Genomic DNA, 16,647 nt, shown 5'->3' with positions numbered 1-16,647 from the left:
CTGCTGTAGTTCTGCTCCCTACATCCTAATGCCTCCTACTGCAGCAGCTCGGCTCCTCACATCCTAACGCCTCCTACTGCAGCAGCTTGGCTCCACTGGCCTGACCTCCTGGGGTGTTGTGGGGACAGGTGTCCCTTACCCTCCTCAGCTGCTCTGCTCCAGCTCCTTTAGCAGCCTCCTGATCTTGTCCCCAAAATCCTCCCTGAAGAGTCGGCTGGTGTCGGCGGCCATGTCGCTTCCCGGCTTGGCCTGTCGGGAGCTGGATGTTGAGCCACATGAACTTGAGGTAAAACAAAAGTCTGAAGCGGGGAGGGGGGGGGTCCCCATTTCAATGAAAAAATTAAAGAAACTGAACCCAAATAACAGACCGAAAATAAATAGGGGTGAAAATAATAGAATGATTTATCTAAAGAAGGTGAATCAGGCCAGTGTTTCTTGTTTATTATGCTATTTTACTACAGTTCACATCAATGTTAAATAAACATACATTTTCCACTTTTCCATTACGCATCAGGTACATTATCAGCCCAACCATGACTTTCATAAAAATGATAAAACCTTACATATTCATTTGGATTGTTTAAAGATAATGCACTGGAACTAGCTGGTTTCTTGACCTTGGAACTCTAGGTTTCATTCCCCTGTCCCTACTAATGATATGAGTTAACAATGTATTTCAGGCACATGATTCATCAGCAAATAGGAAATAAAAAAAGCAAAACCTGAATAATTCTTTTCATTATAATCAGTTATACATTTTGTTTAGTTTCAAGAAAAATTAAGTCTCTATGCAATTAATGCTCCAACTGAGGGAGCCAGCCTCTCCAGCACACGCTCTGGAAATGATCACCTATCTAATAACCAACAAAAGAAGACCACCAACAAATTTAATTGTCCTAACCTTTGTAAAGTAAAATTAAACAACCAACCAATTAAAAGATGGCTCAAAAATCTTTTCAACTAATGACTGTGATACTTATTTTTGGTGTTTGGTACTGTCAAATACTCAAATATCTTTGATCTATCTTAAACACCTACTGCCAAATTCAATTCTAGCTTCAATGCACAACCTATTGTCTGGCCAGAAAGAAGTGGATGAAACTTGTGGGTTCAAATTTTTCAAGAAGCTCAACACATCCCCTCTAGGCTATGAAGCTGGGGTCAGGACTACATCCACACCAACAAATTTGTCCTCTGTCACAATACTGCATTCTCTTGTGAAGCCCAAACATTCGTGCTGAACCAGACTACCATGTCCTGCCGGTCCAAATAAAACGCAGACGACGGCTTCGGCTTAAACTCGTGTTTCCATATTCCAAGGCTCTGAGACAGAGACAGAGTGTGGGTGTCAGCAATGTGCTGACCTGCCATCTGTCACTCAAAGATGTGTTTAGAAAAGGGTGCGCTTTCTTAGACCTGCACAGCTGCAGGACACAGATCCATGTCTACACTCCACTAGCTACATGTCTGGTATAATAGAGGACACACACACACATCAGAAGTATTGAGTCAAGGCTACACTGTTCTCCAGCGAAGGAATTCTTGCCAAATATGCAGCCTTAAAATCCCATGGTATTTCTCCCTGGGCTGATAACGGAGCTTTGCTTACAACCACAGGGGGCACGCAGGGGGAGAGGGGGACAGCTTTAGATGTCACTAACTGAAGCAGGTGCAAAGGGGTTGCAATCTCAGGAAACTCGTGGAAAGTATTCTACCTTTCAATAAAACAAATTGCAATGGATGGTCGACCTGGAAATCAATGTCCTAGTTTAGTTGTATCTATATTACACAAGAATGTATAATCAAAGTCAACATCGGGTTTAGGAAACTCGGTATGCATTTTTCTGTGGCCTAATGCTGTTTCTGGAGGAGTTTTTCTGCTGCAGAATTAAGGCTTCTGGCCTGTTTCACCATATCTTTTTCACTGGTCAGGGGAAGGAGAAAACCAAGTGATGAGGTAAAGTGAAAATGGAGTGATAGGGCAAAATAATGAGGAAGAGAAGAGGAAGGAACACAGTTATTACAGGGGAGGAGAACCAGCCACTCAACATGCCTCTGAGGCTGGCAGGTAAGATGCAGGAATTCATATTTATCACCAATTAAACACACGGCAAAACTACGGATCTGTTTGATGAGTCTGAATGCAGTGCCAAAATGTCAAGTGAAAATTCACTCTTAGTTTGGTTGATATATCCTTACCTATGAGCCTGGCAAACATATAGCAGTGTTTGGCAAGGAGTAGGCATGAAGCCTATTTCTGTACAGTGAGGGGCAGGGAGTGGGGTGACACCTATTTCTGTACAGCGAGGGGCAGGCCTACACTACCTCTGTACAATGAGGGGCAGGGAGTGGGGTGAGACTAAAGTACATCTATAAAGTGAGGGCAGGGAGTAGGGTGAGGCCTATTTCTGTACAGTGAAGAGCAGGGAGTGGGGTGAGACTACAGTACCTTTGTAGAGTGAGGGTGAGGGTGGGTGAGACCTACCTCTGCTCCAGTTGTTTAATTGTCCCTGCCATCTGGTTTGCCTTCTCCTCCAAGCGGCCAATGATGTCACTCTTCTGCTTCGCGGCCGTGTCAGAGCTCTGATGTCAAAATCAACATTACAACAGTAAAATTAGCCTCTCGAATGCTGTGTTAGTTATACATTTATCTATATCGTAAGATAAATATGCTTTCATGTGCTACCAGTTCTCCTTTTATTAACATATTTCACACTAAGGAATTTTTGACAATCTTTCCTTAGAGTCAAAGAGAACCCTCACCCGGCAGGGCATGAAAACTGACAAACATTTCAAAGGAAATATGACGCACATCTCAATGTAGTATTTGCCAAAGACCTGCACCAGCATGTGCAAGATCATCAAGCTGCCACTAGAGGGCCTCTGTGAGCTTGCCTGTTGCTACCGCTGGGAGAAGGGTCTGACCCAGCCGGTGCGGTGTGCGGACGGACGTACCTGTGACCTGTGGGTCAGCTCCTGGTTGAGCGTCAGCAGGTCCTCCAGCTGCTGCCTGAGGGCCTGCAGGGCGTCCTGCTTCTCGCTCATGTCCCTCTCCAGCATCCTTATGGAGATCTCCATCTCCTGCCTCATGCCCATCTGCACATCCAGCTCCTTCTCCGTATCCTGGGAGAGAGACACACAGCTCACGCTTCAGTCCCACAGCCCACAGAGCACCACTGACACCTTACAACTACATTTATATGTGCTTGATAGTGTCTGGACACATTATGTCAAAACATTACCACCACATATCACCGCATTATTGCTAAATGTTTATACCAGGTTGGAATTAACAGTTTTCTTTTTTAACCTATGTGAACAAATACTAAAACGTATCATTGATGTGAGAAGTTAGCAGCTATGCTTGCTGTAACCTTGGTAATAGTAGCTAACGTTAGCATGCTACTTTCTAACATTGCCATTGACTCACCCACCTATGTCACTTAACATTTGGCTTCACAAAACGCTAACATTGTATAAAGTGTAGTGGACAAGTTTGTTTTTTTAAAGCACTGTTCTCTTGTTTTTATTGTTGTTGTTTGTTCCTACTAGCTTGGAGTGGCGGCTGCAAGCTAGCAAAACACTACGGTCGCGAAACACCGCAGATTGTCTGAAATTTGTGTGCTACTGCAAAAGCTACAGCATGAGATTGTTTAATTTACAAGGATGGCAATTTAGTGGCAACTAATCCCAAAGCTTTAAATATATCACATTAAAGCTTTCTTGTGTTACAAAATTCAAATTACAGAAAGGAGCTAAATTTTGTTAAATCGATTTAAATTACTGAGAATAAACTTTTAGGTTAGGTTGAGTGCAATGAATATTTATGTGTAGAACACAGACCTCACAAAAGCTGTGATGTGTCATAAGCATTTAACATAATTTAAATCGATAAATGCCATCCTTGTTAATTAATCTCACGTTGTAGCTTTCGCAAGCACACAAACTACAGACAATCTGCGGTGTTTTGCGAGCATGATCATTTACTCTATTTATGTGATTGGTGTCAACTATTCTGTGAATTATTTGTTTTATTGTTAATCAAGGAGGATAAAGGGGAACAGGTTGAAAGTAATGATAGATTTAAAGGTAGGGGTTAGGCTTCCCGTTTCCAGCTCACCAGCCACCACTGCTAGCTTGACGCTAGCAGGAAAGCAGAGACATATAGACGTATACAATGACGTAATGAAGTGGCTCTATGGTGGCTCTCTAGACAGTGGGAAAGCAAACCCGTTCTTAGAAGGTTTGCAAGTTGAAGCAACTCTGAACTGGCACTAGCACCAGCCCAGAACTAGCATGTAGTTTGCGTTGGTGGAAAAGGGGTAACAGATATTTTTAAAAAGAGGAACTGACCAAACGAGTCTCCTCTTTGAGCTGCTTGCGTGCCTCTCCCAGGACCTGTCCATCTGTGCTCCCATCTGCTTTCGATGCCTACACACACACACACACACACACACACACACACACACACACACACATGCGCACACACACACGCACATGCGCACACACACACACACGCACACACACGCACATGCACACACACACACACACACACACACACACACACACACACACACACACACACACACACACACACATGCATGCACGCACACACACACACACATACAAGCACACACGCACACACATATAGATACCAAAAACCACATCACATTAGTGTTTTACTTGAATGAAATCAAAACCCTGAAAACAGCATGACAAAACTTAACATGCGTTTAATATTAAGTGTCACCCGGCAGATAAGAATCTCACTGTTTACCATATTTTAAAAGGGTATCTCAAGGGTTAAGAGCTGTGGAGCTACAGTATGATATGACATCAGGATGAGATGCCAGTACCTTGCGACTGGACTCCAGAAGGTAAGAGCTCTCCTCCTTCACTCGCTCCACATCTTCCTGCAGTGTTATGATCCTGTTGTTTGCAACTGCAAGCTAATTAAGGATAAAACCGACAAATATATTGTTTCTAAAATATGGCTTTTTAAAGCAATGTATACGTATATACATAAACATTTATGTACAGTTTATACCCACCTCTTCTGTTAACTTTGTATTTGATTTTTCTAGTGCATCAACCTTGGCTTGGAGATTATTCACTGAGGCACTGTGAGAGAAATCAAAAATAAACTGGACTGTGAGAGAAATCAAAAATAAACTGGACTGAGAATAAATATATTCTGAGAGGCAATTTTGAGGCAATCACATAAGACAGTATCTTAATCATTAATCTGGGTGTATCTCATGACATGTCATATCATATGTTCTTAATTGAAACGACCATACCTCAAATGTCTGTTCAGCTCTTCAACATAATTCTTCTGATCGAGTATTGCTGTGATCTGTCCATCACTGCAATGTGACAGAGAGAATTACATTTACATTACATGTATTCATTTGTTCATTTGGCAGAGGCTTTTACCCAAAGTGCCTGTGTAACTCTAGGGGGAGTAACAAGAATTCTGACAGAGAGCAAAGACATACTTTAATCCCAGTTTCACAATAATGACTTCCAGGCTGGACATTTGTGGACTTACCCCTCTGTGCTTTTGCTGCTGTGGCCTCCATCCTTTAAATACATAGAGAAATCGATCACGCCAACCTGCAAGGAAATAACATGAGCACAAAGTCACTAACCGAACACCATGCCAAAGCTGATCATGAAATCCCCCACAGCCAAAGAAAGAGGTAAGCCGTGTTAGCAAAACACTAACACTGCTTGTTTTCAACCAGGGCTGTGTGTGTCTCCCACAGAGCATCAGTATGGAATGGGCTCCCCAGCCTCTTTAGGGAGTTCACAGCTTACACAGGGCTAAAAAGTGCAAACAGCAAAAACTCTGGCTGCACATCAGTGGTTTCAGTCCACCTCAAGAGCAAATGAGCCTTTTGCTACATACATCTACAGCCTGCTCCAGCAGTAGTTCTCAGTACAGCTGTGATCAGGAGAGAATCTCAGATCTGAGTGACCTGCAGCCAAGGTCTTAGGGTCTCTGGGTAAACAGCACTGTTACCTGAGAGTCCAGGTCTTCTCCCTTCATGCACAGGTTTGCGTCAATAACGTTGAGCCCCACTAGCAGCCCGGCGATCACCGCGCCCTCCTCCTCCATCATCAAAGCGTTCGCCTCATAGAATTCACTGCAGAGACAGACCAAAGCGTGTGTAACTCTGGGACAGACAGCAGCCAGACAAAAAGGACTTTCCTTAGGGGATCTTTCTAGTGTGTTTCATTAGATGCAGTGCTTGTCTAAGTGTCTTTGCAATACCAGCATGGTTGACTGTACTGAAATCCCTACCTCAGCAGGTCCTTCCTGTTGATCAGAGTCTTCATGTAATCCGACAGCTTCTTCTGCATCAAGGCAAGGCGAAGCCATGCCCTTCCTCTTCCTATTGGTGTTCTAAAAGGGGAAAAAATCATTGTTGCTGAAAACTTGGGCTTTGGGTTTTTAAAGCCTTCAGAGTTAATCCAGCATTATGAAACAACCACTGGCAAGAACCACACTTTTTCAGGCAAGTATCTTTAAGGAAGAAGACCTTTCAATGCACTTGGAAACTTCCTCCCAGAGACACCTATCCCTGCATCACCAGCATCAAATGTACTATGCATCAAGGGTTTTTCAACATTTTTATTTATTGCATTCTTTCATTAGCACAGACTGATTCTGTCTGGGATTTTTTCCTGAAAGATCAAAACTTCATGTTGTCTCTTGGCCTTTTCCCATCCCATCCCATCAAATCACACTGTACCCTAGGGGAAGACATGCTCGTGACCAGCTGCCTGCTGTTTACAAATAGATATAATTAAAACTACATTTAATTTACAAAAAGTAGCAAATGTGTGTAAAATGTGTATATCATTATTTTTACTATATTGTTCTGTAGAGAGACTGGAATTTAAAGCCAAAATACTGTCCTTTGCGCCTTTCAACATTGTTTCACATGGTTTCACACAGACACAGATTTCCCTGGACAGCCAGTGGGGGCAAGAGTTTATCAGACATTTAGCACAAGTAAAGCTGAGGGGATGACCTTCACCGCTGTCTCTAAAGCTTAACAAAAACCTTATATCTTATTTAACCAGACATAGCAAATATAATGTACTTTCAAATACATGACTATAGTTTATTACTTCCAGTAAAACCAGTTACATATATGAAATAATTGATAAGTAACAATAACTATGTATTTACCTAACTATAGCAAAAAAATGTCACAGAAATGAAACACTGCCTGAGGCTTTTTATGATCGCTGAACATGCCATTTCCACAAGCAAAGCTTACTTTAGTCCAGGGAGATCTTTCACACTGGCTGTGATTTCTCCTGCTTCAGGGGTTAACTTCTCCACCAGCTCCAGGGGACCCCAGAAAGACTTGTTCTGTCCAAGGAATGTTTTCTTGGCTGCAAGAAAATAAAAGCAGACTCTGGTCTTAAATGTACAGATGGTCATACACACTGGTAGTCATACCAACTTTTATGTTCATTCTCAAGCATCTTGTATGAACAGTCAGCACTGAAATTCAATATTACTGATAATGATGAAACAGTGATTCACAGTGATTCACACAACACAAATGTTGTAGCTGAAGCAAAAGATTTCCAACCTCTTGGACAGTGTGGCCTTTTGTTTGTTCAGACTCCAGATAAATTAAAAAAAGACTTTAATATTAACAAAACCGAGTCAACAAAACCTTAATCATGTGTGATACAAGTAAATATGCAGAGTGAAAAAGGAGTCAGCTTGTTTGTCAACATTTAAAGAAATAAAAACAGAGGTCAAGCTCTCAATATGTCCACCGCTGCTGAAAACACTTAGCTGGCCAAGGCTTGCCAGAGGATGTAACAGGTCGCTGTGACTATCATTTAGCTTCATTTCATTGCATACACTCGACCATAAAACCTAACCACCTGACTGTGTCATGAAAACTCTGTATTCTGTAGCAGAGAAAATTAAATCACATGCAATGTGTGAATAAACAGCTGCTGATGGCATACTTTTCAGGCCGTGTTTTAGACAGTGCTCCATCACCACGAAGAACTGCTGGAGGGGGGCGTAATCCGAGTCCAGGGTTCGGCCCAGGTTGAGGGCCGACTCGATCAGTCCCTTGATGCTCAGCTTGGCCATGTTCATCAGGTTGAGCCTCTCGATGGTGATGGGATCTTTGGGGTCTACCAAGAGAGGAGGAAGGAGTTACTGACACAAGCATTGCCCGTTAAGAAGGCCAAATTTGTGTCAACTGAATTTCCACCTAACAACATCGATGCAAATGGAATGTTGTGCCGTATCACTTTCAAGCAATGTTCATCTGCAGAGGAAAATGGTTATTTACTCATGTTTAAATGTACAAAACAAACAGGATGTGGGAATCTACTGTAAGAAAAGATTCAGGCATGCGTAAGAGTGTGAAGAGAAAGAAGGAGGAAATGCAGAGGGTTTATGGCCACAGGAGAAATGCCTGTAATGAAAACATGTTAATGGATCACATGACCTGTTTTTATTTTGCTTCTTTATAAGATGGGACATTGCGTTCCGTTTCAAAAACATGGAAAGGTTCTTGATGTACAGATGAGAATCTTTTGAACTCTATCATAAGCAATTAATAATGTTAAACAAAACTTTAACACTTTTATTCAGATATTCATGTTTAACAAAGCACTACTTGCATGGGAAAAAACATGTGGATTTAGTCAGGGTGTTTGTGTGCTTTTCCTCCATTTTAACTGCAAGTCATCGAAGTAACACCCAGACAAAACTCCATCCCAGTCTTCTGCATTTCTGACATATAACTGTGTCAACTGCAGAGGTTTACTGGCGCAATTCAGAAGCAGCTAGTCCAAAGACACATGAGTGTCCCATCCATATTTCAAACCCCCAGACTTCTATTCAGTCTCTAACCTACCTATCCTAACCACTATTGCCCCAAACACTTACTGGTCTGTTGTTTGACAATACATATGTTTTCTCTAAAGAGCATTCTTGAGAAAGTACAGTACTATACTCTTTCAGAAGCATAGCCTTCAGTATTACCAGCTCCTAGGTGGACTTCCCTTTTGCACAGTAGTGTCCATTTTGATTTTTTCACTATCTGCTGTTACGGATGCACAGGGGAGTGGTCAACTCCATAAACCTCGCAGTTCATAGCAGTGTTGAGATGGCGGCTGAAATCACTGAAAGCCACAATCTCCATGTGAGGTACTGAACAGTACACTACAAAATGAATACAACAAAAAGCACTGCGAAGACAGCTAAGACAAAATGTCATCTCTGAAAGAATGCTCAAGGTTAAGCACTTTGGAAAGAAAAAAACTCAAAATTGCATTCATTTTTACATCAGTATCACACATTAAAATAAACTTCTGCATGTCTATTTTGTGACATTTATCCCAGTTTTATTTTTATTAATACTGCCCAAAGAGATATTTCATGGCTTTACACATACATGAATATGCACTTTCAGATTCTGTTGAAGATTTCAGATAATACTGGGATCTACATTATCACTTGGTTATCCAAAGCTCTCTCTGAACTGCAGTCAGTTCAAATCATATACAGTATGTAATGAAAGTGGAATGTCTGTCAGGGATATTTTGTATTGCCTAATGAAAGATGAAATTGAACAAGATGTTATTTTGTCACGACTGCTTTTCAGCTAATTGCTCTGGGAGAAAGATGCCAGGAAGGACTGAACAGCAGGCTGACACACCCAGAGAGCCCCCAGGAGGGGGGAGATGCTGAAAATGGGAAAGGACTCCCTGCTCTCCTTTGTGCTGACAGACAGGATAGAAAACCTCCTGTGTGCACATTCATGGGAAAATGGAACTTTAATATATAAAACTTTTACATATTACATTTCCATTTGTAAAGACAAATAACAGATATCACTCATTATGGTCATGAAAGCAGGAGTAAGCCACTCAACCAGCCCTGAGGATAACAGATTACTATCTAATAAAGCCATTAGGTGTACTGACTTGAGTGGCATTTTCCTAAATTGTGTTCTCTGTAACTCTGTACTGAACAGACAGTGTTCTATGGGTGGGGTCATTATCAATGGGCATTCTGTCTATTAGCCAATAAAAACAGTTCAGGAACTAATTGCCTCCGGTGTTGCCATATATGCTCTTATTAAGTCATTGTTCAGAGAGTCAGGCTGTTTTTTTCCATGCGGGGAGCTGGCTGACTACCTCTATTACAGCACCACACAAGTCAAATGGGTGGCTCTGGCAACTGCACACAATGAAAGTATATAAAGTATATAAATGAGATTAAAATACAATTATTTGAGGATCAGGTGTTTAGGTCAGTATAGAATAAACAGCTACCACTCCACTGTAAACTCCACTGAAGTTTAATTTGTATTTACTGTTACTGTTGATCAAGGATAGCACATGTACAGATATACAGTACATGTAAATTGGGCCATTTTTGTCATAGTGGTACTGCAGTTCTCTCTAGTTAGCGCACCGCTTTACAGGAATCTTCTACAGCTGATCACAGAGATGCTACAGCTAGCTAAGCAGGATGGAAAGTGACAAGCGTTTAAAGTGAGGAAGATGCCAAATATAAAGCAGAGGCCCAATGCTGGCTGTCTGTGCCTTTGTCAGTTTGAGCTGAGAGAAATGCATCAAGAGGACTCACTGTCAGCATCTTCTGCAGAGGCGGAATCAATCTCCTCACAAAATCATCTCCATCCTGCACAACTTTATAATCTGCACTGCTGCATTTGCAACTCCTGGCAACAAACAGAATGTGTTATATTATTTTAATAATTGAATGACTTAACTTCATTATTTACGCTGAAAATGTAAACACTACTATAACTAGCATAACATGTGGCAGAATGTCACAATGTTTTATTACATGCAGTTATGTTAGTTAACTTGCATATCCTGTGCAGCAGACTGTTCGCTAACATTGTATTTAAATTAGCTTCTGAGAGAAATATCCCCTCTGAAATGGTGACACCTATACTTAAATTCTACATTAGATACTTTCATATTAGGACACCATATATTCAGATGCCACAACAAAGTTCAATCTAAAACTGACAATAGCTTTTAAAATGTTCTTACTGATCATTTCATAAAAATAAAAGGTGCTCCACATGCATGAGTACAGTAAGAAAAACAGCGATAATTCTGACTATTCACATTTCATTAAAAACATGCTTTTACACTACTATTTAATGCTTCGGTTACAAATCTAAAGGCTTATGAACTAGGTAGTTTTTTTGCAACATAACCAGAGGTTTGGATCTATGCCTGTTTAATGGATTTTCTCAGCCTGCAGCAAAAATGTTACCAAACTCAGTAGCACCATCATTTATCAGAGGATGTTTATACTGTGGTTTAGGGCCAAATGTGGATGCAGGGGCTTTAGGCATTGTCGTTCACTGAGGGAAAATGTGTATATCAGCCCTGGCATTGAGCTCTCAGTCCCAGTGGCGCATGTGAGCACCACATCAGCTGCTTCAGGAGGGCATGGAAGGGAGAGGGTGGGATGCCATGCAGGTTCAGTGAATTCCGAGACGGGAGTGGGACAGAAAGAGAGAGAGAGAGAGAGAGAGAGAGAGAGAGAGACGAGGGGTGGGGTGGGGTGGGATGATGGCTATGGAAACGGCTCCCCCGCAGGCTCGTTTTGGAGGCAGAGCCCCAGGTGGGTGGGCTGGAATGGCGGGAGCTGGACGGGTAATGCCACGATACGCACCTTCAAACTCATCAAGCATTTGCATTTGCTCCACCAAATCTGTGAAATCCTCCCATGAGTCTTTGCAAAGGGGAATGGAAAGGGGACAAAGAAAAAAAGAACAAAGGATAGAATGTCATGCGTACCATGGCAGGAAATAAAAGCAACACCAACAGAACTGGGGCAACAAGTGAGGTGAGGATGTGTACTTGCTTATTTTAGGGGACAGCAGCAACAGATCTCAACCCTTTTTCAGTCTACTGAATGACATAACAGCAGCCATTTTAGATTAGAACAGAATTTCAAAATCACTGTTCTGTTCCACAGAATTCTGAGGTTTGATATTAATGCTTGACCTTAAACCCATGAAAATAGTTAGGGATCTCTATAGATGTCCTTAACATTCCACAATACATAAAACCAATCCAGTCATGACCAACAGGCTACAAATTAGCAGGAAATATTAGCAGGACATGTTAGCAGGACATGTTAGCAGGGCCTTACCGTTGAGCATGTAAAACATGCACTGACTATTTGTTGATAGCTTCACAAACACAACTATAATGATTCTGAATCCTGTTGAGAATAACATTCATCAGTCTAGAGGCTACAGCTTGATGGAAACAGATCAGAGCAGTTTAATGAACCTGAGCCTAGAAAGCCTAAAACACAAGGCCAAGTACTTGAGTGGGGCCAGGTCTCCTCCGGCAGGAGACTTTGGACTTTTGACTTACTGATGCAACCACATCACACAATGGCACACTGGATATATGCTGACATCCAACCCTCAGTTGATTTAGTTCATTCATACATTCTTCAGACCTAAATGGTTTTAAAGGACACGTATGTTTCTTCTTTGAAAGAATGACACACAGGGAAAGGGTTTTGTCTGGATGTACTTTGCAAAACACGTATAAATCAGGCTTGTGAAGGCCATCTACTTGGTGCAAGCTCATTGTGTCCAACCAAGCACTTTTCCTGAGTTTCATTTTTCATCACTCATGAAACTGCCTGAGGGACTTTCAAAAAGAATCTCAAGCTCCTACAGACATGACAATATAAGATAAAGTGACCAAGTGATATTGCCTCAGACAAGCACTCTTGCTGCTGTTTTAGTGTTTCGGATGAGTCGGTTGTTTTTCAGAGACTTGGCAGGGCAAAAACAGAGCTCTGTAAATTATCATGGAAACATTTATGATCTACAGCTTACTGTGATCTCACTGTGAGCCAGCCTTCACTGTTAAATCAGAAATTTTTTTTTGCTACATGCTTTTTATTTTGACTGCCATCCATCAACACCTTGCACATGACGCAGTGAAATCACTGTAAAAACGCCATCGCTCACAGCAACATAATGCTTAAGATTCTGAACTAGAGAATAATGTCTCCCCTATATCAACATAGAGGGTGAAATTAGCTAAATAGTATATTACAAGGATCAAAGAATTAGCAGGCTATGGCCTTTCACACTTTGGCTCATAAATGTCACACGCTCTTCTGAAGATAATCTTAAAAGGAGCCATCCACTTTCTAATGAGGGCTTACCTCACTCACAAATCCCAATAATGAGCTCCTATAGCACCAGCATAGCAAAAGAGCAGGGACAGGAGAACACAGCACAGCTCTACTGTCACTGTAACTATAGCCCACTGTGCCCTGCATAGTTACACGGACGCAGCTTAGCACAGCACAATTAGTGACATGTGACTGCGCACTTATAATCCTTGGCAAACTGTACTAGCTGTCATGCTGGCTCAGAAACCTGTCACACGCACCTAACTGCAGGACCACAATGTGACAAACCCCTCAGTCCCTGTCCCGAGGTCAGCATATCTACTCCCTGCTTATCCACACTGTGTTTAACACACAAGGTTTATGGGATCACAGATTTTAGAAATGTATCTAAGAACACTTATAGAGATACAATAGGAGTCAAAGATAGCTGGCATTAAAAACACAGCTTTATTGGAAGGTATGTTGTGTGATGTTGCGCCCCGCACTCAACATGCTTTAACAGGAGTATTAAATTCAATCACTGTGACAACCTCTCCTGAGAGTGGTGAAAGTGACAAGGAGAACACAGAGGTGAATGAAACACAGCCTCCATCCATGCTGAATAAATTCAACTCAAATCTGAGACAATCATGTGGCAACAGCAGACAGGGTGTGTTATTTGTTCTTCAAAAACAGTCTTGTGTGTGTGTGTGTGTGTGTGTGTGTGTATGGTGGTGGAGGGGAGGTAGGGTTCAAAAGCTGACAGTTTCATTTTTTCTGTAGGGATTCAGTTGACCACTCTGCTTTCATATACACTCCCAAAGACTTAGAGAGAGCAGAAAAGAGACTTACTGAGAGGGAGAACACAAAAACAAGCCTGTGCCTGATATAAGCACCACTGAACAAACATCTGCACTCCATCAGAGGCAACACTCTAGGGCTTTAAATTTTCATGAGGCCTGACTGAAGTCAGATAAACAGATGCCACACTAACCTATTTAAATCCCACTGATTTTAATGGATGAGACATGCGATTAATCAAAAGCTGCTCAACCACAAAAAAACAACATTCTGGATTTCTCACGGATTCAAAAAACAGCCACATTGTACATTTAATTCCCTTGCATATGCATCAAAAGCTACAACTGTGCTTCCACAGAACAACAGACAGAACAACATACAGCGTGACCACGCCTGCAAAAAAATTATCGTGAGTACAAGTGTTTGTTCCTGTGGTCTTGGAGTTAATAATTAAAAAGCCAAACGGGTCCGCCTCCAGCCCCCAGCCTGCCAGCTACACTGTTGCTCCAGCTTAATTCATTACTCAGAGCTGTCAATCATCGCAAACATCTACTGTGAACTAAATGAATGAGAGCTGTAAACAACAATACGTACAGGGAGTAAATGGTGCATAATCACATTTTTCCCCACACAGCAGTTTGAATATGAATGTGATTCATTCAGGAATTACATACACACACTGATGAGCAGTGACACTGAGGGAAGAGGAATGCTTCATAAACAAAGTACGGGCAGACAGCGGTAAGCTGCAGCCAGTAAGTTCCTGTAGAGTTGCTGTACCACGCTAAAACAAATACTGGGTCATCAATGTGACACACACACAACTGTCCCCACTGAACGCGATGTTCTCCGCTAAAACAAGGGAACCTGTCATTTGCAAATCAGTAGTAGCATTTCTAAAAACACTGTAAGGTGTGTCAACAGAAAGCAACATCTTCTGGTTTTCTGCATTTAGACAGGGTCCAAGTCAAATCACATAACTCCCATAAATACACAACACTTAAGTATACACTACATGCAGCACATGTGGATTAGATGTGTTGCCATCTATGAAACTGATGCTGAAACCTGGAATCATCTGCTAGAAAATTTACTGTCTCATACTCAATATATTTCTATACAGGACTGTAAAAATCCAAGATTCCTACAGGCAACAACTACTATTAAAATCAATTAAATATATTGTATGCATGAACTCTAGCTTTTCCCCTGCTCCAGGCTTAAGCAGACATGGCTGCAGCAGTACAGTGTGTTTTATTCAAACGATGCTGCGCTTGTTTCCTGGTTTACACGCACTCTCCTGCAGCTCTGTGTGACAGGCATAGCAGTCAGTGTTTGGGAGGGATGATGAGGTAGCCGCGGTCTGGGAACACAGTGATGCTGAGACTGCTGGACCGGGCCTCCCCCACCCCCCCTTCCTCCACAGCAACACCCAGCACCCCGCCGAGCCTACCTTCGTGCGCCGGCTCGGGGTCCGGGGTTAGGGAGATGTCGTTCAGCTCCCGCAGGCATAGCCACTCCCCGTCCACGGACACCCGAAAGTTGCAGAGGTAGATGGTCTCCCTGGCCGCCTGCGTGATCTTGTCCGTGGTGGGGGTGGGGGCGTCGCTCTGAGGCGTCAGATCGGACATGATGACTCAGCTGGTACGACGGCAACGCAGAACCCACGGGTCTCTCCAAAGGGCGCAAAAACAGGGGCCGAAAACGCACGGCAGCTCAGCGCTGTAATCTCCACTCACCGCCGACGGAGAGAGAAGGAGGGAAAAGAGGAGGAAAGATTAGAAACGAATGACATCAACCCCCAGCAACGCAGCGCAGCGGAGACGGTGCTGCTCTTTTCTCTGCCCCCTCCCTGCCGTCTCCCCCTACTGATGAGCACGGGGGATAAGTCCCTGTATAAACAACAAAGGCTGCCCCCTAATCCTGCCGTCCTGCCAGAGGAATCGGAGACGTGCTGAATGCTTTGCCGCTCCTAAAAATCACAACCTTGCTCTCCCCTGGTCAGCCTGTCTCATACTAATTGGATTGGCTGTGCGCACTGCACTGGGTGTAGACCAAAATGGCCGGCTAATGAGCTGTATTGAAGCTCGAGTGTCACGTGAGCAGATGGTCTGGGAGAGGGGGGTTAAAAACAATTCCCAAGATGCCTCTGTGATGCTGATGCTGATGCAGGGATAGCGCATCCATCTCTCCTGCATCGCAAGTTTTCCCTGGCAGGGTGTATTAATCAAAAAAACACCACCAGAGTCTCCATCAACAATATCAGTTGTTCACTGCATTACAGTGAGGTCTAGTATGCAATGCCGCACAAAGGGTTTGCACCAAAGGATCTATTTGCATCATGATTACTATGATGACAGCACTGAGATATTTCAGTGATAGTAACGAAACACCAATTGGCATTTTCTACATAAACCGACACTATTGATATCTGATCTTTAGGTCGCATAACCAATTAGCTTGTATATGAGTCAGCACTAAATCGATTCAGGTTCAATTAGTATTTATTATTGTTGCACCTGCCGGTGCTGTAAAAACCACCATGACACAAGAAATAACTCAAAAATTAACTGACCTGTGTTTTTTCAGAGCACACCACAAATCCATCAAAGAACGACTACTTATATAAAACGTTAAACTGGCTAGTTAACACAGTT

At 42.5% G+C, this 16,647-nt stretch overlaps 1 protein-coding gene across 2 annotated transcripts; it reads right to left on the bottom strand.

The window, feature by feature from the left end:
- Positions 1-431: 431 nt before the first annotated feature.
- LOC118778512 (protein RUFY3-like) lies at positions 432-15,631 on the bottom strand. 2 transcript variants are annotated; one of them, XM_036530063.1, is made up of 14 exons: positions 15,444-15,631; positions 11,717-11,776; positions 8,005-8,178; positions 7,293-7,410; positions 6,308-6,409; positions 6,026-6,149; positions 5,552-5,616; positions 5,301-5,366; positions 5,052-5,121; positions 4,857-4,949; positions 4,354-4,431; positions 2,956-3,123; positions 2,486-2,583; positions 432-1,924 (listed from the first exon to the last, which is right to left on the bottom strand). In XM_036530063.1, the coding sequence occupies exons 1-14, from the start codon at positions 15,619-15,621 to the stop codon at positions 1,852-1,854; spliced, it is 1,467 nt and encodes a 488-aa protein (XP_036385956.1). In that variant the 5' UTR covers positions 15,622-15,631; the 3' UTR covers positions 432-1,851. The 2 variants fall into 2 exon arrangements, with proteins under 2 accessions (XP_036385956.1, XP_036385957.1); XM_036530064.1 differs by lacking the exon at positions 11,717-11,776.
- Positions 15,632-16,647: the final 1,016 nt, after the last annotated feature.

The sequence above is a fragment of the Megalops cyprinoides genome, chromosome 5 (assembly GCF_013368585.1).
Source record: "Megalops cyprinoides isolate fMegCyp1 chromosome 5, fMegCyp1.pri, whole genome shotgun sequence".
NCBI classification, from domain to species: domain Eukaryota; kingdom Metazoa; phylum Chordata; class Actinopteri; order Elopiformes; family Megalopidae; genus Megalops; species Megalops cyprinoides.
Note: the sequence above shows the minus strand (reverse complement) of the source record. Positions and strands in the feature narration are given on the sequence as shown.